The sequence below is a fragment of the Lacerta agilis genome, chromosome 5 (assembly GCF_009819535.1).
Source record: "Lacerta agilis isolate rLacAgi1 chromosome 5, rLacAgi1.pri, whole genome shotgun sequence".
NCBI lineage: Eukaryota > Metazoa > Chordata > Lepidosauria > Squamata > Lacertidae > Lacerta > Lacerta agilis.
Window position 1 is genome coordinate 6,060,563 of NC_046316.1, and position 25,505 is coordinate 6,086,067.

Here is a 25,505-nt window from a genome sequence, read left to right on the forward strand (position 1 = left end):
AAATGGCTTCTCCACACTGAAGCCAAGAGAGGAATGCATACAGAAATATGACATAAATCAAGGAGCTTGGAAAAACTGGCTATGTTGATTATGACAGGCATGTACTTAAAATACATTCAAATACATGGGACGGGAGGTGGTGCTGTGGTCTAAACCACTGAGCCTCTTGGGCTTGCCAATCGGAAGGTTGGTGGTTCAAATCCCCAAGACGGGGTGAGCTCATATTGCTCTGTCCCAGCTTCAGCCAACCTAGAAGTTGGAAAGCACACCAGTGCAAGTAGATAAACAGGTACCACTCTGGTGGGAAGGTAAACAGCATTTCCATGCACTCTGGCTTCTGTCACGGTCAGCCTCTTCGGCTTGCCGATCAGAAGGTCAGTGGTTCGAATCCCGGCCAAAAAGTGCAAGTAGATAAATAGGTACCGCTGCGTTGGCAAAGTAAACGACGTTTATGTGTGCTGCTCTGGTTCTCCAGAAGCATTTTAGTCATGCTGGCCACATGACCTAGAAAAGCTGTCTGAAGACAAAAACCAGCTCCCTTGACCTGAAGCAAGATGAGCACCGCACCCCATTGACTGGACTTAACCATCCAGGGGTCCTTTACCTTTTACTTTTTTCCACTTCAAATAAATTGGATTAATGTTCCATATGAAGCTGCATAGTATTGCTCTAGCTCAGAGTTGACTGGAAGCAGCTCATAATAACCATAGAAGAGTGTGGGATATCCAGGCTCATATAACCAACATGCTTAACTCTAATTAATGTGTAAGGGGTTAAGACCATAGAGTAAGCTGTCCTGCCAGGCTAGGTCCCTTACCTTGGGAGGAAGGGTTACCAAACTCTTGGTTCTCCCACTCCACCATGTGAACCCTACCAGTAAGGAGGTCTAAGCTGGAGTGCACGGCTTAAGTAAGCCATTTTTCTATTTCTATACAAATAATTAAAAAGCTCTCACTACTTTGGAACGTACGTTTTACTGCCCGTCTTTTCTGAACGCTGTGTGAAAAAGCACATGAATCTGAGCTTTGAAGAGTTTGTAACTTACCAAACACGTGGCATTTTTCTATGCTAAGGGAAGAGGTGAGCAACTTATATTTCAAAGGTCTAACAGCATATATTCAAACATTGTATTTTGCTGCATATTTTGTGATTTCAAATCTCTGCCAGGGTTCTCTCACCAAAGAGCAGTTGCCCCCAAACCTGGATCTTAATCATCCAAGGAATTATCCTTTTAATTCTACCTAGTATTTTTCACCAAAAATTTTTAAAAAACAAAAACAATAAAGGGCCTGCTGGATCAGGCCAGTGGCTTATCTAGTCCAGCATCGTGTTCTCACCATTGCCAACCAGGTGCCCATGGGAAACCCACAAGCAGGAACAGAGTGCAGCGACTCCCTTCCTTCCTGCAATTTCCAGCAACTGCTATTCAGAGGTATACTTCTTTATGTAGGTATTTTGGCCTTTATTCATAGACAGCTTTCAACTGTTTGCCTTGTATGCAGCTTTGAAGTGTGTGCATCGTAATCCTTATGGCAACCTTGCAAAGGAAGGTTACTGTAAGGACGTTCAGTGGTTGCTCATGAGAAATCAGTCGAACGCAGAACTTCTAAAAACTAAGTTCTTTATTGTGCAGATATTTACAGTGGAGTTCAAACGTCTATCTCATCCCTCTGCAGAGACCAGGAATGAACCCTTCTGGTTCTTGGTCCAGCAAAAGAGGCGCGGGATTCTAAACCCCCGCCTCCCCCTTCCACGTCTTTCCTGTCTGAGAACTCAGGGCGCGGTAAGCTGTCCCTGTTCCCCGCTTTCCCCTTGGTGCTCAGGCTCTGCAATCTCTTCACAGCCCCTGCGTCGACTTCCTGCCTCCAACTCCCCCTCCCCACTGGAGGAATGGTCGCTTCCTCCTGAGGAGGGGGAAGACAAACTGTTGAACAACGGGGTGGGTCCCTGTACTGCAAACGATCCTGGGATGCTACCGACCCTGGGGAGGGGGGTTTCCTGAAAGTTACCATTATTAGCCCAATGCTGGAGACTGGAGAGGGGGAAAGTGGACTGAACCTCAGTTTGTCTTATAGCAGGTTCGTTAGAGGAAGGGGATATGCAACAGGGACTTCCTGGTTCATGAGAGTCACTCAGCCAATATGCAACACCAGCTTCTTATACTACGATGAGCAGGAAATCATTGTTTCTGCTAAACTCTTACCTGCCATGACAGATGCAAACGGCTGTTGAGGATCAAAAGGACATTTCAGTCTGCCAGACTCCAAGTTGTGAGCATCAAATCTGAATGCCACATCCTGCGTATAAAGGATATGTTCATTAGTCCAGTGTTGCAACCAGGAGCAGTCTGGTTTCTAATGTAAAAGCCCAAATAGGAAATGGCAGAAAACTGAATTAAACATCTCAGATTTTCTTTGCAGTTTTCTATAGCTGCCTAATATTGCCCTTTCACGTGCAGATTTACGTTCTTGTCTCTGAAAAGCAAAGCATTAAACTGGTGACGCTGTGTATCTTACAGGTCAGCCTAGGTTGGGCAAGGGGAGAGCTCTGCCAAGCTGTGTAGCAATGGGATGCTCAGCAAAAGCTCTGCCCGTTCCAGAAGAAGAAGAAGAAGAAGAAGAAGAAGAAGAAGAAGAAGAAGAGGAGGAGGAGGAGTTTGGATTTGATATCCTGCTTTATCACTACCTGAAGGAGTCTCAAAGTGGCTAACAGTCTCCTTTCCCTTCCTCCCCCACAACAAACACTCTGTGAGGTGAGTGGGGCTGAGAGACTTCAGAGAAGTGTGACTAGTCCAAGGTCACCCAGCAGCTGCATGTGGAGGAGCGGAGACGCGAACCCGGTTCACCAGATTACGAGTCTACCGCTCTTAACCACCACACCACACTGGTTTATACCCTGCTCAATGGAGCCACAGCCTGGTCACAACATATATGTGTATTGACAAGTTTATCTTCCTAAAGGCAAAGGCTGGCATAGCGTAACAGGACAACTCACATAAAAGCTTCCTCCCAACTTTGCAGCTGAACTGACCAGCTGGTCTTGCACTTTCCACCCCCTTCAACTCAACTGCCTGACTACTACTCTTGCCTCTACAGTGAGGGAAAGTGGAGGAGGCATCCCACCAGTCACAGAAGTGAAAGGAACACACATTCCTCCATTTGCAGAAGGCTGGAGCATCTTCTCACTTTGTGCTGGGATCCACGGAAGGGAAGGAGGGAAGGGCACCACCTCTTCCTGGACCCATGCAAAAAAACAACAGGACGTTCTCTACAGCTGTCTCTGGTTGGAGAAGCTGGTAGCTGCTGCAGGAGAAGGAAAGGCAAACTCTCTGGAGAATGGAGGTGTTGGTGCTTAGGGAGAAGACTTGACACCTGAGCTCAGAGTTCATATCTGCCAGTTCAGTTGTCAACTGCGGCTGCTCCTCTTCTTCACGACTCTCTTCACCTGAACGGGTGCTAAGAGACTGCGTTGAAAGGCTAACATGCTATAATGAAAGACTAACAGGATAATGAACTCTTCAAACCTTTTTACATGCAAGAAAGCCTGATTAAAAATGTGTGGGATTACTGGTGAATGATAACGTAACCTTGCAAGGCCAAAACCGGAAGGGTTTGGGATGTCCTGGAGGGCAAGGCAGTTGGTGGCAATAGCAACATGGAACTGCCACGTTCCAAAGAAGTATACCTGTTAAGATCAGCTGCAGGGAATGAACAGCCAGGGATTGTTTTTGTTGTTCAGTCGTTCAGTCGTGTCCGACTCTTCGTGACCCCATGGACCAGAGCATGCCAGGCACGCCTATCCTTCACTGCCTCTCGCAGTTTGGCCAAACTCATGTTAGTAGCTTCGAGAACACTGTCCAACCATCTCATCCTCTGTCGTCCCCTTCTCCTTGTGCCCTCCATCTTTCCCAACATCAGGGTCTTTTCCAGGGAGTCTTCTCTTCTCATGAGGTGGCCAAAGTACTGGAGCCTCAACTTCAGGATCTGTCCTTCTAGTGAGCACTCAGGGCCGATTTCCTTGAGAATGGATAGGTTTGATCTTCTTGCAATCCATGGGACTCTCAAGAGTCTCCTCCAGCACCATAATTCAAAAGCATCAATTCTTTGGCGATCAGTCTTCTTGATGGTCCAGCTCTCACTTCCATACATCACTACTGGGAAAACCATAGCTTTAACTATACGGACCTTTGTCGGCAAGGTGATGTCTTTACTTTTTAAGATGCTGTCTAGGTTTGTCATTGCTTTTCTCCCAAGAAGCAGGCGTCTTCTAATTTCGTGACTGCTGTCACCACCTGCAGTGATCATGGAACCCAAGAAAGTGAAATCTCTCACTGCCTCAATTTCTTCCCCTTCCATTTGCCAGGAGGTGATGGGACCAGTGGCCATGATCTTAGTTTTTTTGATGTTGAGCTTCAGACCATATTTTTCGCTTTCCTCTTTCACCCTCATTAAAAGGTTCTTCAATTCCTCCTCACTTTCTGCCATCAAGGTTAGCCAGGGATAGCTGCACTCTTTGTAAGCTCCCCAGGGGCCTCTGGCTAGGACTCTAGTCTGATTCAGCTGGGTAGCTCTCACATCTGTATGTTTTATGATAACCAAAGGCACAACCATCTTGCTTCCATGAATTAGACTTGGCATCAACTGCAATGGCAGAAGGCCTAGATTTTTTTAAAAAATCTCCTTGTGCTGAACTCTCTGACCCTTTTGGAGAGAGCCTTGCATAGTTTAAAAACAGGTTGTAAGCCATCTGATCACAAGCCAGACATTTATCTTTCTACAGAATGGCCCAAGACAGCAGGTAGCTGGCAGGTCTCAAAGGCTGACCAGCAGGCATGAAAAACTCATTAGAGGAAGGAAGAACATCTTGAGATTTTTGCTTCCACAACAGGAGATTAGAGTCTTGATTCGCAACAAATCGCAAGTGTGTTGTTTGATAATTACAAAGATTAGTATAATGGTCATCTGGCCCTTTGAAGCTGCAGAATTAGATAGAAAGAGCTTGGCACCGCAGCACAGCTTGGAGGAGGCCTACACTCAGCCATGAGGCTCTTGCAAGATAAATCCCTTCTCTCCCACTTTCCCCCCTTTTGTTTTTTGTCTCGATGGGGTGCTGACTATGCGTCTCAGAGTCATTCCCACCATCAGGCAGCCATTATTTATTTATTTACATATTAAAAGCTTTCAGAATCTGCCCTTCGGCTAAAGGTCCCGAGGCGGAGGACCGTAAACATTCAAAATTAAGCATTTAGCAACATGATGTGAATGCAGAAACAAAATACAACACAGTTTCATTAAAATGTGCAATCAATCTCAAAACAAAAACTGCACAGTGGTGGAGAACTCTCAGTCCCCGGCACACCTAATGGAGACATGATACGCCTTGCCATTCCTTTACTTAATATTATTATTGCTCAATTTCTGTAGCATCCACGTATAACGTACTTCGGAATGAAGAAGAAGAAGAAGAAGAAGAAGAAGAAGAAGAAGAAGAAGAAGAAGAGGAAGAAGAGGAAGAAGAAGAAGAAGAAGAAGAAGAAGAAGAAGAAGAGGAGGAGTTTGGATTTGATATCCCGCTTTTCACTACCCGAAGGAGTCTCAAAGCGACTAACATTCTCCTTTCCCTTCCTCCCCCACAACAAACACTCTGTGAGGTGAGTGGGGCTGAGAGACTTCAAAGAAATGTGACTAGCCCAAGGTCACCCAGCAGCTGCATGTGGAGGAGTGGAGACACGAACCCGGTTCCCCAGATTACAAGTCTGCTGCTCTTAACCACTACACCACACTGGCTCATTCCATGTATCCTTATGGGCCACATTCAACTAAAGAGTTGTGCTAGTGGTGACTAGTGCAATGAGCCCCAACAGTGCAGTGAGACTCCCTTCCCCTATGGACCGATCAACCCAAGACTGGCCTTGGAGAGAGATCCAGAGAGAAACAACATGTTTTAGCAGGGACTTGGACTGGAGTTGCCAACATCCAAATCCAGCTCTCTAGCCTAGTGTGCTTCCTTTCTCTGGCTATCATTCCCTGCTGGGGAAGGTCATTCAAGGCATCTGGGTTCAATGGGCCCACTGCACCATTAATCACCCGGAAAAGCCAGCCTGTGTAGAATGATATTAATCACCTTGCTTGAGCGCAGAGGTTTGCTAACGTGCAATATGCACACATCAAAAAATGTGAGAACATGAGTTCTTACACCACTGGCAAAAAAATTAACATTGCCCCATTGTTTGTATAAAGGGCTGTCAGATCATTTTTTATATGGCCATAGACTGTATTTTCAAGGGAATGATGGATGCGAGGGAAAGTTAGAGCCATTCCTTGTCATGCACCATTTGGGAGTGGATTAAATTACCTCTTTGTGTGTTCCAAGCTCTATGTAGCCACAGACCGGGTGGAAAGCTCCCGTACCGCAGACATAAACATGGGTCCTGTTGTAAGGCTGTAGGACTCTGATGAAGTTGGCACATTCTGTCTATTGTGGAAAGAAGGGCAGAAATTATTCATCATCATTAGCTGTGCAATATTCCATTCCATTCCACTGCCAGGCCAATGTGCTGCACGATGCCGAGGAAAGTTTGAAACAACTTGGAGAAACGTCTGGCAGAAAGCCGGAAAACAGGGCTTATTGTTTTTAAGCTAAACATTACATAACACCCAGCTTTCACACCAAACCATAGCTAAGGAAGCTGAACTGTGGCTTGGCATCTGAATTGACAAACCATGATTTGTGATTGGGAAGTATACCAGAATCACAAATCATCGTCTGAAGTGGGTTTGCAAACCGTAGTTTGAGCTAAATATAGTCTGGTGGGACATCCAAACCAATAAATCACTGCGCTACTTGGTGGAAGCAGTGGATTTACAGAGATGGAGCAGGAAGAGAAAGCCGATGAGCAGCTCAGAACAATTGTTTGACCACTGCACATCTAAAAGCTCAAACCACGGAACCATGGATTGGGTTCTAAATTTTTAGTGCTGGCTCCGTGTTTCAGGAAAAAGAGATTCTGTCTTGTTCCAAGTCAGACCATTAGCATTGTCTATGCTGACAGCATTTCAGACAAAGGATATTCCCAGCCCTACCTAGAGATAATGGGGACGGAGGTTGAGACCTCTTCCCCTGAGTAACAGCCCTTCCCTTGGGCAATGTGCAGTTTATTTATAACCTAGTCCATCTTCTTTGATCTCAGGGCAGGGCACATAATTCCCATAAAGCAAACTTAATGATCTAAAATGTCATCATTATATACAAGAAATGTCCTCAGTGGGTCCCCCTCCCTGAGTGGGCCCATCTCTGTGGGAATATGTTTTTAAAGGTGCTACTGCACCTGTTTGTTTGGATTTACTTTAGGTGTCCTTCCGCTTTAGGAAGGAAGGACGAAGGATCCAGCAGGGAGTTCTGCTGCATGGATCCCTCCGCGTTTGGGCGAAGCGCTCCAATTTGGCCAATGCAACGGTCAGTAGTTAGTTTCCTGCCCAAAAGCTAGCATAGAGACAAGGTTGTGATTGGTTGATGTAACTGTTATGACGATGTTTGAGTCTTCAATAAATAGCCTCCACTCTCTGTAGCGAGTGTGGAGAACGCGCGAGACAAGCCAGAGAGAACATCGGTGCGTGACAAGCCAGAGAGAAACCGAAAGCGAAACCAGCCGCACAGAGCAGTTGAGAGCTTCTTCACCATTGACTGCAGTCTCTTAGTATTTATTTCATTTTATTTAAAAAGCTTTTATTTGGCCTTCTAAGTTTTGGCCGCTATCTAGTTTAGTCTATCTTCTTCTCCGGAGACCTCTGGAATCTTCATAACTTCCAGACGCCTGCAGAAAACCTTCAGAAACTCCAGCAACCTTCAGAACTCACGACAACTACCTTCAGATCATAGCCAGCGGACCTTTTCACGGCGCAGTGGGAGCGGGAACTCCAGAATTACTGGTCGTCCATCTGCTGGCTATCCCCACACATCTCCTCCTTGCTGAGGTCCCCACTGGCCATTCATGGGTCCTCTCTCTCTTCCCAGTCCTCACAACCACCCAGAAGCAAGTGGAAACTGCTGCTCTGGTGCCTCACTCTTGCCGCAGCTTGCAACCTCAGAGAGGACAAGTAAGCAGGCAGAGATGTCAAGGAGGCTCTGGGGATCAACGGTGTGCCCCTCAAAGGACGTCATCCTCAGCAGCTGCCTAACAAAGCCTCCCGTTGACTCTAGCCCAATGGTTTGGTATGACGTCCAAACTAAGCTACTGGGGAAGAAAATGGTCTGGTGGGGAGAAATGGAGAAATTAAGAACATTTGTGCCCAGAGGATTGTGGGGCTTTAGCTCAGCACGGTGTTTGTTTGACATTCAGGAGATTCATTGTTCAATTCTCATCTTCTTTATTGAAGCAACCCGGGCAAGAGCAGGTTTATTTGCCTGCGACTTCGGACTGTTAGAGACCAAAGCACTGGGGCTAGAGGGACCAATGGTCTCTTGCATAAGCCAGCGTCATGGGTTGGGGGGGGGGGAGGAAACTGCCACCAACTAATTACTGTAATATTAATGCACAAGTCTGCTTTTGTTAATATGCTGTGCTCAAGCTGTGCTCTGTGCGCTCCTAGCAGAAACTGGCTTTTTCGACAGGCATAAATGAAAATGGAGTAAATCCACATAATTTACAACTCTCGCGGATTTCAAAGGGCTCATGCTGAATGATGGAAACCTACAAGCTCCGTTCTGTAATGAATACTCCCCCTTCAATAGGGAGCAATGCCATAGTTCTGCTTCAGTCAACGTTTTCCTTGAAGCACCTTTATTATGCCTTGTTGTGATGGATCAGAGCATCTATTATGAAATACGCATTCAAAAAAAGAGAATGGAAGGAAACCCTGCCTTACCAAGGCTTGACTCTTGTGCATCAATCACTCTGTATCACTTTCTTAACATCCCGTTACACTTGAACATGATTAAAGAACTAGAGCTGAGCTGAGGTTTGGGGTTTCCCCCCACTGTCTTTCTCCAAAATATTTTTTTTGAAGGAGGCAGTGGGGTAAAAGAGAGGTTGAAAAAAAAAAAAAACCCAAACCATTTTGGAGTGAGGTATGGATATATACAGGTGAAACTCGAAAAATTAGAATATCATGGAAAAGTCCATTTATATAAGCAATTGTTTTCATTAGCTACTGGAGTTTAATATATGAGATAGACTCATGACATGCAAAGCGAGATATGTCAAGCCTTTGCTTGTTATAATTGTGATGATTATGGCGTATAGCTGATGAAAACTCCAAAGTTGAAACTGTTAATTTGGGGTTCTCATCAGCTGTAAGCCATAATCATCACAATTATAACAAATAAAAGCTTGACATATCTCGCTTTGCAGGTCGTGAGTCTATCTCATATATTAGTTTCATCTTTTAAGTTGAATTACTGAAAGAAATGAACCTTTCCACGATATTCTAATTTTTTGGGTTTCACCTGTACATCTATATCTATATAGATCCCAGAGGGTGATGTTTTACTTGGTTCCCTTTTTAGAATGATCACCTCTGCTGCCACTTTCACCAACAGAAATACAACTGGTGGGCCACTGGGTCGGCCATCTTCTCGATGCGTCTCTATTTGAAGGTCACGGCGTCAGGATGTAGGATTGCTCCACAGGGAGTGGTGGCATTAAGGACAGTGTGACCCCACCACCTTTCTCTGCCTCACATTGCATTCAGGGGGGTTTACTCCAAGGTAACTGGGTCTAAGACTGCAGCCTAAGCCAACAAACATATTTTAAACAGTGCCCACACAACTGAAGGCAGTTTCCATCTGCATGTACTGTACTTACCTGTGCATCTTTCCCAGCTAGTTTGCATAAATCCACCTTGTCCTTTGTTGCTGGCCAATATATCTGCAATCAATTTAAAACAGGTGTTTTAGTACCTATACAATTTATATAGGTGAGGGTTTTCTTTTTCTTTTTCTTTTTGTGTATCTGCATTCCTGTTTGGCAGATGGTGACAGCAGTCACAAAATTAGAAGACGCCTGCTTCTTGGGAGAAAGGCAATGACAAACCTAGACAGCATCTTAAAAAGCAAAGACATCACCCTGCCGACAAAGGTCCGTATAGTTAAAGCTATGGTTTTCCCAGTAGTAATGTATGGAAGTGAGAGCTGGACCATCAAGAAGGCTGATCGCCGAAGAATTGGTGCTTTTGAATTATGGTGCTGGAGGAGACTCTTGAGAGTCCCATGGACTGCAAGAAGATCAAACCTATCCATTCTTAAAGAATTCAGCCCTGAGTGCTCACTAGAAGGACAGATCCTGAAGTTGAGGCTCCAGTACTTTGGCCACCTCATGAGAAGAGAAGACTCCCTGGAAAAGACCCTGATGTTGGGAAAGATGGAGGGCACAAGGAGAAGGGGACGACAGAGGATGAGATGGTTGGACAGTGTTCTCGAAGCTACTAACATGAGTTTGGCCAAACTGCGAGAGGCAGTGAAGGATAGGCGTGCCTGGCATGCTCTGGTCCATGGGGTCATGAAGAGTCGGACACGACTGAATGACTGAGCAACAACAACAAAATTCCTGTTCTTCCTTCAAGGAACTCAAAGAAATGTTGGGGCAAAAAATTCATTTCCAGACCTCCCTCCTTGCGATCACCACACAGAAAGGCATTCATATTAAGCTGAGCAGATACTCTTTCCCCCACTTTCCAACTGGCCTTGTAACCCCACCGGTTGTCCAGAGTTGTTGACCTTTTTTAGGGGGGGGGCGGTGCACTCTGGGCCGGCCATCGAGGAATGCAGACAGGGCAGAGCAGGGCACAGAGCAGCGTGAGGTGGCGGCGCTGGGCCGGCCGCCTCGTCAGGTGGGCAGCGCGCTCTGGGCGGGCCTCTCCATGGCCCTATGCCAATCCCAGGCATGCAGGAGGGTGGAGCCAGCCGGTCGCCTCAGCGTCTCGCTGGCTCGCTCGCCCCCAAACTCGTGGCACAGAGTGCGACGAACCTCCACTTCAGATTCTCCCCTCGTTACTAAGTGAATTTTTAATCAGGTGTTCTGGGTGAAATTACAATGCACCCCACCTGTCCCTCTGAGGTCTGTCTGTTATTTCACTTCCCTTTGATTAATAATCTGGGAATTTCTCAGTAATGGGAGTTTTCCTGTCCAGCGGCCGTGGCCGGTTATATCCTCTGCTCTGGGCTCCAGGGGTTAACCTCTCCTTTGCCTACAGTTCGGGGTCTCTCTTTATTAGATCCCCTCACTATATCAGTTAGCTAAGCCCTCTTAGCAACTCTGTGGCAATACCAGGGTTTCCGCCTGCTAGCCCCTCCTGAGGGAACTCCAAGACACAAACTATCACCCTGCAGGTCAGTTTTGTCCTTTCCCTGAGTTCACCTCCTCATGAGCATACATAGCTCACTGGACCAAATGAACGACAATATTTTCTGAGCTCAACAATAAGAGGTCTTTATTTCTTACAGAACAGAACGGATTCAGTGATGGTTCATAAGCTTAGTTTCATAACAGTGCAAACTCTTTCTTTCAGCAACATATACACATCTTCAACGATCCTAACCTAACCTAACCTAACCTAACCTAACCTAAACCTAACCTGGCCCCACACCCTCCTTCTTTCAGTCACCACTCTCTCCTCCACTAACGGCTCCTCCCTCCTTTTAAAGAGCGGGATGTCCCGCCTCCCAAGAGGTATCTGCCACTCAAACTGGGGTGCCCATTAACTCCTAAAACACCGTGGGTTTCTGAACATCTCCTAACTTAGATCTGATTCATTACACAGAGCCACCCACAGCAGAAGAGCCCGCCGTGGCGCTCTGACCGATGGGCGGGCTCTTCCCGGGACTCCAACTCTTGGGCCCCGGACTCTCGGCCTGTCACCCCTGAGAGCCCGGCGCCCAGGTGCTCCGCACCCCTAACACCTATGGTTAAGATGGCCCTGTTTGTAACTCATTTAAAGCAGCATGCAGGATGTGACCCATTCTTCCTGTTCTTCTCAGGGTCCTGTCCCACAAGGTGCTCACAAATGCAGCTGACTTCAGGACCCTCTTTTTACTTGCCTATCAGAATTTATCGTGCTTCGAGCGGTACACGTTTGAGGAACCCTCAGCGAACATGAACGGGGTCCTTCATCTTTATCCTCACAATCCTCCCCCACCCCCCAATGCAGGTGAAACAAAATCACTTGTTCAACACAGCACAGTGAGTCTGTTCTTGAAATCTAATTCCAGTAATTTTCCATAAGCTATATTTGGAGGAAAATACAGATTACACTGACCTCACTTCTCTGATGTTAACGCTTCAAAAGCTCTTATTAAGAATTTTTTTAAAAAATGCTCAGATCAGAAACGGGCCTTTCCAAATGTCAAAACATACAAGACCATTCTTTAGCTTGATTCTTTAAAAGGATTTAATAGCAGTGCAGTAATAACTGATTATTCAGTAGGATAATGTCCATTGGTATTAGCTAATGTCCAGTATCATGGGAATCACCCATTAGTATTCTCCCAGGGTGACCACTTGGAAGAACATCTAAACTGACTACTTGGAGAAACCTAATCCGTGCCAAATAAACAATTAATCTCCATTTTTACGGCACTCTCTCATATTGGAGTCTTATAAATCATGTTCTCCATCATGGAGGGCATGTGTTACGGTGAGATCACCTAAACTGCCTCCTTCTTGTTGGGGCGGGACTGTTTGGATAGCCACAACACCCCATTGGAAGCCCCTCGGTTGCTGGGGTAGAATATGGCTGATTGGGGACTCTGGGGCTATTTAAGCTGCTGCACGTCGCATGGAGCTTTCTCTTTCTTGCGACATGCAGCGGATCACCCGCCCTCCCTCCCTATACTTAGGGCTGTTCTTTTGTCCTTGCTATGCCCGTCTAGGGGTCGTCTGTCTTGGAGCAGGGGCCTGGTAGGAATTTTGCCATTTGGCTGATTGGCTGGTGCCCCTTGGTTTTTGCCTAGTAAAGGTAAAGGGACCCCTGACCATTAGGTCCAGTCGTGTCTGACTCTGGGGTTGCAGCGCTCATCTCGCTCTATAGGCCAAGGGAGCCAACGTTTGTCCACATACAGCTTCCGGGTCATGTGGCCAGCATGACAAAGCCACTTCTTGCGAACCAGAGCAGCGCACGGAAACGCCGTTTACCTTCCCGCCGGAGCGGTACCTATTTATCTACTTGCACTTTGATGTGCTTTTGAACTGCTAGGTGGGCAGGAGCTGGGACCAAGCAACGGGAGCTCACCCCGTGGCAGGGATTCAAACCGCTGACCTTCTGATCGGCAAGCCCTAGGCTCTGTGGTTTAACCCACAGCACCACCTGGGTCCCTAAAGGTAAAGGGACCCCTGACCATTAGGTCCAGTTGTGTCCGACTCTGGGGTTGTGGTGCTCATCTCGCTCTATAGGCCAAGGGAGCCGGCGTTTGTCCACAGACAGCTTCCGGGTCATGTGGCCAGCATGACTAAGCCGCTTCTACCGTGTACCGTGTAGCAAATCGTCACAACTTTGTAAGGTTGGCGGTTAGGCATTGGTTCAATGTTTTGCGGAGGGGAAGTGGTTGGCTGTGCCTGCCCCTCCATCGCTGCTGCTAGGGAATTCCGTTAAAGGAATCCAGGGGCTCGTCTTGCTTTTGTCCAAACCTTGCCAAGGGGCTAGGGCCACGCCAGAGTCCCTGGGAGCATCTGGGGTGAGCTGTGAGATCGAAGCCAGCTTCTCGCTCCCCCAGGATGCTTTCCCTTACTGGCATATGGTGCAGTCCAGTGTCAGTCCAGTTCCTGCCACTTTGCAGCTTCAGGTAGTCTGGAACCAATGCCTAAGCAACCACTCACCTGCTGTAATCAATAAAGTTGTGGCCAAAATTATTGCCAAAAACCTTAACCAAAATTCTGTGTCTATTGTTTCTTTGATTTTGGGGGTGGTTTGGGGGTGTGTGTCTTCACATGCAACTGCTTTAAACCATCAACAGAAACTAGACGTACATTAACAGTGTAATCAGAAATGGGATTCAGAGTGGGAGAAAGGTATCAAATCTATGACCAAATATTTGTAAGAGGTCTCCATATGTGTTCGGAGTGGGGGTGTCTTTTAAATTCTTATTGATCTAGCTTCAGGCTGCTGTAGTAAAGGGGCCAAGAATTATGCCTCTTAGGAGAGGTGCAGGGTTTGGATCCCAAAGACCCTAAACAGCTCCCACCCTGCCCCCAAATGCCCCATTTCAGGGTTTTCTGCTTGCTACCAGTGATGGAAAAACCAGCAGCAGTAGCCTTCTGTCTGCCTTGGGCAAAGCTGGACAGAACCCCCATAACTGGTGGTGATTGTTCTGCTAGAAGAGATCACTGGAGAGACAATGCATATCCCCTCCACCCATCACCATCGGGGTTTAGGATTGCACTATAAGGCTAAATCCTGTAGACACCTAGATACAAGACCAATTAAAGTCAAAGGGACCTACAACCAAGTAGACATTTATAGGTTTCCAGTCTTAATTACTGAGATTTGATGATTCTTTTAAGTTCTGCGTAGGGAGCCAGGGAAAGCACATCACAAGCATTTGACACTGTAACATTGCTTTGTACTTTTCTAAACTACTAGGTGGGACGCGGGTGGCGCTGTGGTCTAAACCACTGAGCCTAGGCTTGCCGATCAGAAGGTCGGCAGTTCGAATCCCCGCAACGGGGTGAGCTCCTGTTGCTCTGTCCCAGCTCCTGCCAACCTAGCAGTTCGAAAGCACGTCAAAGTGCAAGTAGATAAATAGGTACCGCTCTGGCGGGAAGGTAAACGGCATTTCCGTGCTGTCAGGGAACTGCCACCTGGCCTGCTGAGGGGAACGGAGGGTCCGTTGGCATACAGAGAGCCCTGGCGCCAATTGAGCAGCAGCGCTTCTCCCAGCGTGAAAAGCAGCCACACCTCCAGTGGGGAGGAAGGGGAAGGGGCCAGCCGCGAAAGGAGAGGGCTTGGGGATGCGCCAAACAGCCCTAGCACCTCAGCCAGCCAGGAGCGGCAAACAGGGAATCTGGCGGGGAGACGGCTTGGGGATGTTGCAGAGACCCTGTGCTCACCGCGCTCGGTTGGTCAGGAGGGAATCACGCCATTTCCGGCACCCCAGTTGTGCAGAGGGATGAAACGCAAGGAGGGTAGGAGGAGATTTGGGGTGCCGAAGCTATTATGCTGGGGATGGAGCCGGAAGGGGCCACTCCCGGATTCTGCCAGCGACTGAGACAGACATGCTTTTAGTAGCTCTGCACTGTAAATATCTTGCACAATAAAACCGCCAAAAGACCTTTTGGGCTCCCGCTCCGTTACTCGTGAAGCACCATCACGTGAACCTCACACGTGCGCTGCTCTGGTTCGCCACATGACCTGGAAAAACTGTGGACAAACGCCAGCTTCCTCAGCCTATAGAGCAAGATGAGCACCACAACGCCAGAGTCTTCCACGACTAGACTTTTCACCCGCAGACTATCTGACCAAACTACAAATACCTAAGTATAGACATTCCTTCACTTTGGTCAGATTCAACGTGTTGCCCTCTGCCCTGTTACTAGGCAGGTATGAAGGCAAACCGTATGAGTTACGTGTTTGCCCATGTGGCTCCTTGGAGGTGGAAACAAACCTTCATATACTGCTGCATTGCAGTTTCTACGAGGATTTGTGACAGACTTTTATTACCCCAGTTCTTCACAAGTTTAAAAATGAATCAGAATCCCAACGCTTGAGAGCCCTAGTAGAAGACAAGGTCTCTGAGACTACGATTAATGTTGCCAAATTCTGCGTTTCTGCTATTAGACGCAGGAAATATGAGCTATCCATTGACAATGCGCAGGCAAAGGCAAACGTTTAATTTTATTTAAGATCTTAATTTCAAAATGCTGTTTTTTCGTGTGTTTGTCTTGTGTGTGCTTCGTTGTTCAGTTGAAGAGGATGATTTGGTCTGTGACCGTTTAATAAAATTTGATTTGATTTGACTTAATGGTCAGGGGTACCTTTACCTTTACCTTTTTAAACTACTAGGACTTTACACAATCCCTAGTAAATTGTTTGCATGAAGAAATTTTTTAGAAATTGTTCTTCTGGAAAACACTTGAGAAACGCTTCCTTGCCAGCAGCACAGCTCTGAAGAAGTTACACAATATTCTTGTTTGAAGCACAATTTCCTGTCCCCAAACAAATGTTTCTGACCCACAATGCTCCAAAGAGCAATAGTTTGTGATGTATCCTCTCTCTGTCTGTGTCAGGTGGCAGGCCAAAACAGCTGATGCATGTGAGGGTTCTGGGGAAATGTCTCCTCCATTTATCTCTTTGGCCAGATGTGGCTGAGGCTCCTGGAACACACAGAGCCTGAGCATTGGCAACTGGTCAAAAGTTTGTTGCTCCTTGATAGCACACTCATTACAGCAGACGTCATGGGCGGATCCCGCAAACAGTTCCACAGCAATAATCAGAACGCCTCCTATCCTTGCTTAGCCTCCTGAGCAGTGCGGCTTCTCGTGCAACTATCTCAAGATAAATATTTCAAATGCTCTTAGATTATTATTATTTTCACATGATACTTACAGGTTCTTAACCACGCTCCGCCACGTCATTGTGGTAATATCATTAACTTTGGGGAGCAATTTTGTGGGTAAGCTAGAAGCTACACAGCCCACAATACCGATAGGGGGAAACCACCTCAGGCACGGACCATATTTGTCATTTTAATATATATATTTTTAAGGGTTCTTAAAGGCACAGCATTTCAATATTGTACAACACATGATGTTGGCCAACGCTTTTCCGGGCGACTCCTCTAATTGCCTCTGTGTGCATGCCTATTTCCAATAGAAACCGAAGGCTCTGTATAATTTAGATTTATTTGCAGAGACTTAAACAATAAAAACACGCTTATTTGTTCAGCAGACCCAATTCCCACTTCAGATCACGGGGTCCGTCTTAAATATCATATGGCAGCGTTTCCAAGTCATTTGACACTCGTATCATTTTGCAGGAAGGCATTTAATATTCGAATTTACTGCTTCGGTCCCCAGAGGCTACCTGTAATGGAACGTATTTTGTCAGATGACTCTGAATTCCGAGGCACACAAAGGACATGCTTGAAGCCCGCACAGCTCCCCGTGTGTGTGGAGGAAAGCCTGGAGCAAGGCCGGGTGGCACCCAGCCAAGGCAAACCGCGGTCAGTCTAAACACAGCGCAGCACAAACACCACATTCTGACACTTATTTGCTACTGGGGAGTACCTTTCAAGCGCTGAAGTCTTTCAAGTGAGTTTGATATACACCAAGCCCAGCAGGAATGGCACATGTATCGTGACCAGGGGTGCAACTACAAAGAGCAATTAAAGAGGAAGGCGGACAGGCAGAGATTCCTTCGAGACCATCGTTCCAAAAGCCAGACCTATAAATCCGCCCTGGGGGGACTTAAATAGGTAGGGTGGCTGCCAAAAGACCGGAGCACCCACAGATCCCACAGGGATCGCTAGGGAGGCAAAGGAGCTCGGAATAGCAGTTTACCTTTTATAGTAATTAAAATATGCTGCTCCGTAGCGATGGCCCATAATGATAAACCTGGGAGAGAAGCTTATCAGAAACAGGCAGACACTTCTGCAAAACCGTAAACAGAACCTGCAATTTATCCCTGCGCGTCACTAACCACAGCCAAGGGGAGAACAGGGGCTGCCAAAGCTGATCGGAGGATATGCTTCCTATGTTTGTTTACTCACTCGAAAAAGCGGCAAGCGTTTGTGCAGAAGGGGAAGCCGCAGGAATGAAATTAGTGTTCCTCTTCGGCATCTTTGACACGAAATGTGGAGCATCGTTCTTACAGCATTTACAATGTGCCAAATGTTTTGCTATAGAGGTAGAGGTAAAGGTAAAGGGACCCCAGACCGTTAGGTCCAGTCACGGACAACTCTGGGGTTGCGACGCTCATCTCGCTTTATAGGCCGAGGGAGCCGGCGTACAGCTTCCGGGTCATGTGGCCAGCATGACTAAGCCGCTTCTGGCGAACCACAGTAGCACACGGAAACGCCATTTACCTTCCCGCCAGAGCGGTACCTATTTATCTACTTGCACTTTGACGTGCTTTCACACTGCTAGGTTGACAGGAGCAGGGACCGAGCAATGGGAGCTCACCCCGTCGCAGGGATTTGAACTGCCAACCTTCTGATCGGCAAGCCCTAGGCTCTGTGGTTTAACCCACAGTGCCACCCGCGTCTCATCCTTTGCTATAGAGGCTGTGGTTCAAATCTCACCTCTGCCATGAACTAGAGGTTCACCAGGTGCAGGGCTGCTTCTGAAAACATCGGCAGGCCCCCTTCTTTTGTGATGCAAAATATCATGCCATGACACCAATTCCCAGCCCTGCAAACACTGCAGTTGGTGAAGTGGATTGAGGACTGAGGAACTATAAACAGGATGACCTCCTGTCCCATGTTTTGTACTGCTAGATGCTATCAGGCAGTGATGGCCAAACTTGGCCCTCCAGCTGTTTCGGGAATACAATTCCCATCATCCCTGACCACTGTTCCTGTTAGCTAGGTATGATGGGAGTTGTAGTCCCAAAATAGCTGGAGGTCCAAGTTTGGCCATCGCTGCTATAAGGCAAGAGAGGCCCTCAGATATTTTAGGATTCCAGCTCCCATCATCCCTGGCAAGATCTGGAGGACCACAAAGGATGGGATAAGCTGCAGAACTGCTGCTTTGGACCAGTAGCCATGATGGGTGGACCCACACCACACCCAAAGAATCCTGGGAATTGTAGTTTGCTAAGGGTGCTGGGAATTGTGGCCCTGCTACACTTCCCAGGATTCTTTCAGGGAAGTCATATGCTTTGAATATGTAATGAATATGTGGTGTTGACCTGCCCAATAACTGCTACGTTATTTAGTTCCAGCCTTAACTAGAGATGCTGACTTCTCTGTCTCTGCTGAGCCACAATATAGAGATGATAACGCTGATTTACCTTACAGGATCATTGTGAAAATACTGAGGAAGTTTGTAGTGGCTTGGATGGTCAACAGCTTCAGCCATGGGGAAACTAGGCTGCCTGTAGATTAATTTATGGGATGCCCAGTCTTAGTGGGTGATTTAAATGCTCTTTCCCTCCTCCCATCAAATAACTTAACATCCATTGTCCGGGATAGCCATGCATACATGAGCCAATATGCTTCTGAATTATTATGCTTGTGGAAAAAGTAGAAATCTATGACGTACGGACCAAAAAATAAAAAAATACTTTAATTACATCAAAATATAATTATAGTCTCAGTTATTGCAACGTATTATATTAAAATCAAAAGTTTTCTCACGCAAGCATCTGGTTCCCATATTGCACGGTTTCAGGCTGTTGACAGCTAAGTGAGGAGATTGCCATCACCACAGATACCCATGAGTTCAGTTTTCTGTTAGGCATTGTTGAGAAAAGTTGCGTCTCATCAGAGCGTTACGGCTTTTGTACGTACAGAACATTATTCAAGCTTCTAAGATTAAGGCTGCAATGATATGCATGGGAGAAAATCCTACCGTTCTCAATGGGACCTACCTCTGAGTAGACATGCATATGATTGTGCTGCAAGGCACAATCCTATACACACTTAAGCCCCATTAAATGGAATGGGGTGTATCTCTGAGTTGACCTGCGCAGGCTGGGGGTTGGAGGTTGGCAATCACTTGGGGCTAAGCTCCTAGGGGTTTAGAACAGGACCTGATGCTTCTACTGTATTATGACAAATGGTATTCAGCGGACAGCTAATGGTGGTGGGGAAAATCTGCATGAACATTACAGCCAGAGATGAAAAGCATCCACCGTTCAGTTATTCTGAGGGAAGGGATCACCTTGAAAGGGACCAAAAAAGTAATTAATCCTCGAAGTGATTTAGTGGTTCTGTGCATGCGCAAGCGCCAAAACCCAGGGTTCGGCGCGGTGCGCAACCCCAAATTGCGCAACCTGAAGCGACCGTAACCCGAGGTATGACTGTATTTAAATAGTATTTTAGCTCAATGCACACATTTCTAACTATATTTTATTTGAAAATGTGTCTTGTGGAGGACTGCATGCAAGATACAGCATCTGCACATGTATTCATCTCGAAAGATGTAACGGATCAGTCCTGAATCTGGGTATGGTCAGGTGCCCAGCGCATAAAGAGTTAACACCCACTCTAGGTGACTGGCAGCTCACTCGCAAGAGGCGGGGCTTTTCGACCTTTTAAAAGGGGAGAATGGCGGTTGGGCAGTTGGTCAGGGTTAGAGGGTGAGCGGGTTGGAGAGAGCTCGTGAGAGGTTAGGCTTTGGGAAGGGAAGGAAAGGTTTTTTTTATCCTTGCTATGTTGTAACAAAGCTAACGTACATGAAAAGAAGAATTGTAACTGCATTAAACCTGAATATCCATGTTATTTAAGTTACCTCAATAAACATATTTTGTGTTTCAACGTTCGTGGACTCTGGCAGTGCGTCAGTGCCTCAAAAGGTGTGGTTGAGGAGAAAAGCACAAAAGGTTTCCTGTGGAAGAGGGAACGGGTGGCTTATTTTCCTGGCACACAGAGGACTGGGCAGGGAAGCCAAAGGTGCCACGCAGTTGCCAAAAGGAAAGGCAAGCTGCAGTAGTTTGGGAACCCAGGGCGGGAGGTCCCAAGGTGGCAAGAGGTTTTCGAACGTGGAGCACTGAGGTACCCCAAAGACATCTCCCATATTAACACTTTAGGATTCATTTTAGTCGTCAGTGAAACCTAGGGAGAGACATGGTCTGGGGAAACGTTTTAAAGTGTGAGGGCTCGGGAATAATTAAAAGGGTCCCTCACAAAAGACAACACTTTATGTTTGCTAATTGTTTTTAAATAAGGTTTGTTTGTTTTTTTAAAAAAGTACCTTGTAAATGCAAAAGCAGCTCTTGCTTTGTTTTTGTTTTTTTAAAGAGAACCGTGTGAAATCTAAAGGATAATTATGTTCCAATCCACTCATGAATCTGGGAGGTGAGACTGAGGCCACTCTGCCTTGGAACTCACAGAAATATTATTCCACAAACACCCTTATTAGGTACTTATGCAAACCGGGGATTTCAGTTTGGGCCAAAGGGAAGCAATGGTGGTAAGAGTATCTTTTAAATATATTTTTAAAAATTTATCTTTTCCAACTTCTGCTCTATGAAAGGTTATGCTTCAGGAGCCTTAGCTTTGATTCTTGCCTGTGGGAGGTTCATCATTAAAAAATTTGAGAAGACTGAGCTCTGGGAATAGAGCTCCCGGGGTGTAAGCATGATGAACACACACATGTTGGCAGGCAATGTTTCTAAATTGTTTCTGTAAAACTTTGAGAGCCTACTGCAAAGGGTCAAACTTTTTGGCCGATGAAATCTGCAAACAGGTCAACAGGTATAACTGAGATGAGAACTTGGGCTCAGTGAAGACGGCCTTTGCTTGGACGTGGTTGTCATAACACAAGATGGAAGAAGAGATGTTGCCATTTGCTTACATTCCAGCTAGATGGGGGGGGGCAGAAGTCCAATCGATATTTGTCATGTTATATTACTGTGCAAGAGGCCATGCGTGCCGACAAATCCAGTTTATTAAAAGCAAACCACGTTAACAGTGGGAGGGGAGGCTATTAAATCCTTGTGATGGTGCATGACAAACGATGTTCGCCGTTTGTCCAACGAGAGCGGCTGAAAACGAACTTATCAGCTGAAACGAGCAAACACATATCCTCTTATAAACTGACCTTCTTTACATTTTTGTTTAAATCAACCAGGCTGAGCAGAAAAATGTGGTCCTTAGCGCCGAGAAGCAGCCGGCCCCTCTCCTCGTCGAGCAGCACGGTTCGGAAGTCCAGCCCCTCCGCCGAGCCCAGGAATGGAACACAGCTGTTAGAAAGCAGCAAGTCTGGGAGAGAACGAAGAAAACCTTTATCACCAAAAATGTATACACACGGCTCATCGGTGTCTTCTGTAAATATATGCACCCAACGCGATCTTCACTGGTTAAGATAACAGGAGCATGCAACATTTCTTGCTATAGGATGGTGGGGTGGAGGGTAGCATGTCTTGGCTCCTGAGCCTGGTTCAAGGTGGTGAACAGCTTGGTACCTGTGGTGGGCCTGTGGAATAATCCTACCCCAATGTGAGCCCACTTGGCAGCTCTGATAGGTGCAATTGGCACCGGTGTACCTGCCACATGATATTCGTTCCACATCTGTAAGAAATTGATATCGATATATCATCAATATATCAATATTGAAATGAGGCAGGGACTTTTGTTCTACTCTTTCTGGCTCCCTCCCGCTTAGAATATTTTTGTTTAAACAAGCCTATCCAGACATGTAGAAGTTAAAGATAAAGCTAAAGGGACCCCTGACCATTATGTCCAGTCACGGACGACTCTGGGGTTGCGGCGCTCATCTCGCTCTATAAGCCGAGGGAGCCAGCATTTGTCCGCAGACAGCTTCCGGGTCATGTGGCCAGCATGACTAAGCCACTTTTGGCAAACCAGAGCAGCGCATGGAAACACTGTCTACCTTCCCGCCAGAGCGGTACCTATTTATCTACTTGCACTTTGACGTGCTTTCGAACTGCTAGGTGGGCAGGAGCTGGGACCGAGCAACGGGAGCTCACCCCATCGTGGGGATTCGAACTGCTGACCTTCTGATCGGCAAGCCCTAGGCTCTTTGGTTTAGACCACAGCACCACCCGCGTCCCATGCTTTTAAAATATGTTTTTAGCTTGCAGTTGAAATGAATTAGTTCTTGAATGCTTCTCAAATACCTGCTTTAACAATATTTTGTTGACGATTTTAATGTTTTCTTTTATTGCAAACCCCTTTTAGGTTTTATTACCATCAAGAAATATATACATATGTAAATGAATAATGAATATATATGTATTATATATGTAAATGAATATATATGTAAATGAATAATGTAAATTAGGATGTAGACTGTGGATTTGAGCAACCTTAGAAGGAACTCAGTGCTGCAACTACCCAGCCAACTGCATAGTTTGGGATTAATTCCCTTTCCTGAATTTTACATTGCATATGTGAGTTGCACAAGCCATCAAATGTCCATGTGTTTAGCAAATGATGCAACTGTTTGATTCACGAAGGCAAAGAACTTTAAAAAACATTTTGAGCAATGGTCATGTTTCAGTGATCTATGCACCCAAACACCATGTACACATGTAAACGTTTTATAGCTTTCCAATACTGAGATCTCCCTGGCCTCGCTCCTTGTCCCAGCATTGTCAAATGGTAGTTAATCAACACAAGAAGTAAGGGTGTTGTTGGTTTTTTTGTGGTAGCACCCTAGAGGGTTGTGAGAGGCCAATAAGAACTGCTTTATTCCAGTGGGCATTGCATTTCTGTAGTTCTACTTGAGATATTTCTGGGAGCAACCTTGTTAGTTCCTTGTTTGGAGAGTTACTTGCTTTTTCTCTTTGCAACTGTATCTTGGTGACTGTAATGGGTTTTTTTTATGTATGTTTGCAGCCACATCCTAAATTCATGGCAGAGTGACAAAGCTGTTATTTACTTTTTACAGGGTCAAACACGATCCAAACATTAGCTCTTGTGCTCTGCAATAAATCATTTGATTAATTTGTTAATTAGAATTATTTTTAAATGGACATTTACCATTTATATTTTTGAATCTGTAACTGTGTATGATAAGGCTGATATTGTTTTGAATGTTCTATGTGTGACTTTATATACGAGATGTCAAAAGTAAACAAAAGTAAACATCTCCTTTAAATGAAGTTGCGCTTATTGTAAGACAGCTTGAACAGTCTCTAGAGTCACGCTTCTGGGACGTGCTTTTGTTTTAATAAGCAAATATACAAGCAAATCCATAAATAAGACAAACTGGGAACAAAATGCAAATGCTTTGGACAAAATATATGTGTGTGTTAGTTCATGGGCGTACCCGGGGGGGGGGGGCAGGGGGGGCAGGTGCCCCCCCACAGAAGCAAAAAAAAAATATTAAATGGTTATTGGCAGGCTAAAAGGGAAAAAAAGCTCAAGACTGGTCTTTCTCCCCCTCCCAAAATCTCAATAACAATTGAGCTCTTCCGCTCTTGCCGAGGCAGCTGGCCACTCTGTGTGTGTGTGTGTGTGTGTGTGCGCTGTTTCCCCCTCCCTCATGCCAACAAAGAGCTGGCGTGCCTATCAGAGACCGGATCCTAGCCTGCACCCTGCTTGGTCAAATGGGGGTGCAGGCTGAGACTTGGGCAGTGTCAGGGGGCGAATTCATCGTTGCCGGGATTCATTGTTGCAAGGGAGCTTGGCAAACTGAGTTCCCTTGCATGGTGAGTACTTATATACTTGAGTATAAGCCTAGTTTTTCAGCACATTTTTTTATGCTGAAAAAGCTGCCCTCGGCTTATACTCGAGTGAGGCGGGCGGTGGGGGTGGCGAGAAAGAAGCCCTTTCTCTCCGCTCGTGCCGCCACCCGCTCTTCCCAGTCAACCATTCCTTAAGAAGTGTCCAAGAACGGCGGTTCTTTACTCTCCCCAGGCAGCTTGTTTCATTCCTGAACTGCTCGCATAAATGCAAACTTGGCAAAGGAGGAAGAGGAAGGAGCAGCCCAAAGGGCTGCTTTTGGGCTGCTCGTTCCTCCTCCTCCTCCTCCACAGCGGCAAAGGTGAACCGGCTTAGACTCGAGTCAATAAGCTTTCCCTGGTTTTTGTTGGAAAATTAGGTGCCTCGGTTTATATTTGGGTCGGCTTATATTCGGGTATATACGGTAGTTCCTTTGCGAGGACTGAGGATCCTGGGAAACTGAGTTTTTCAGCCATTTGGGGCTTTCTGTTTTTGGGGGGGAGTTTTTCTGTTTTTTGAAGCTGTTTTTGTTTTTGAACCTGAACGACCATGGCTTGCCCCCCCCCCCCTAGTTTTGATCCTGGGTACGCCCCTGCGTTAATGTCCTCAAAAGTCTTTCTGTGCCAATTTTGCCCACAACAGCAGAGAACCCCAGTACAACTGAGGACCTGTAAGAACCTGCCATAATCCAGTGAGTCAAAGGGCCTCCTCTCATGTGTAACAAAATAAAATAAAAAAAATCCTTCCAGTAGCACCTTAGAGACCAACTAAGTTTGTTATTGGTATGAGCTTTCGTGGGCATGCACACTTCTTCTCTCATAAGAAGTTTGCATGTCCTCTCCACAAATCATTCTGTCTCTGTCTCAAACTCTGCCCTGATCTCCCTACTTTGCCTCCAGAGCAAAGGCAGGCACAGAGCTGGTGGAAAATCCAGAGCTTACACTGGAGTGCTCACTTTGCCAGAAATCTCCGTCGCAAACAGCGCCCCGGCAGAAGACCAGAAGCTGGCACTGAGTCTCAAGAGTCTGGTTTCCTACTGGGCTAACCATTTCCTCCAGAGCTCCACCAAGTCAGCTCCGACACTAGGGCCATCTATCATCATCATCATCATCATCATGATTATTATTAGTAGTAGTAGTAGTAGTATTTCAATAACAAATAACAATACCATTTACAAGGAAATAGAAACAATAAACCCAATTATAAAAAGACCTACCTGTAATACACAG

At 46.3% G+C, this 25,505-nt stretch overlaps 1 protein-coding gene across 1 annotated transcript in view; it reads right to left on the minus strand.

Moving 5' to 3' along the window:
• The window catches only part of SEMA3D (semaphorin 3D), a 203,712-nt gene that overhangs the window by 104,333 nt on the left and 73,874 nt on the right, over positions 1-25,505 (minus strand). The window contains exons 3-6 of the mRNA XM_033148347.1: positions 21,689-21,849; positions 9,803-9,865; positions 6,355-6,474; positions 2,204-2,297 (exon numbers count right to left, since the gene is read on the minus strand). Coding sequence (XP_033004238.1) covers positions 2,204-2,297; positions 6,355-6,474; positions 9,803-9,865; positions 21,689-21,849 — 438 coding nt within the window. The remainder of the gene's footprint in view (positions 1-2,203; positions 2,298-6,354; positions 6,475-9,802; positions 9,866-21,688; positions 21,850-25,505) is intronic.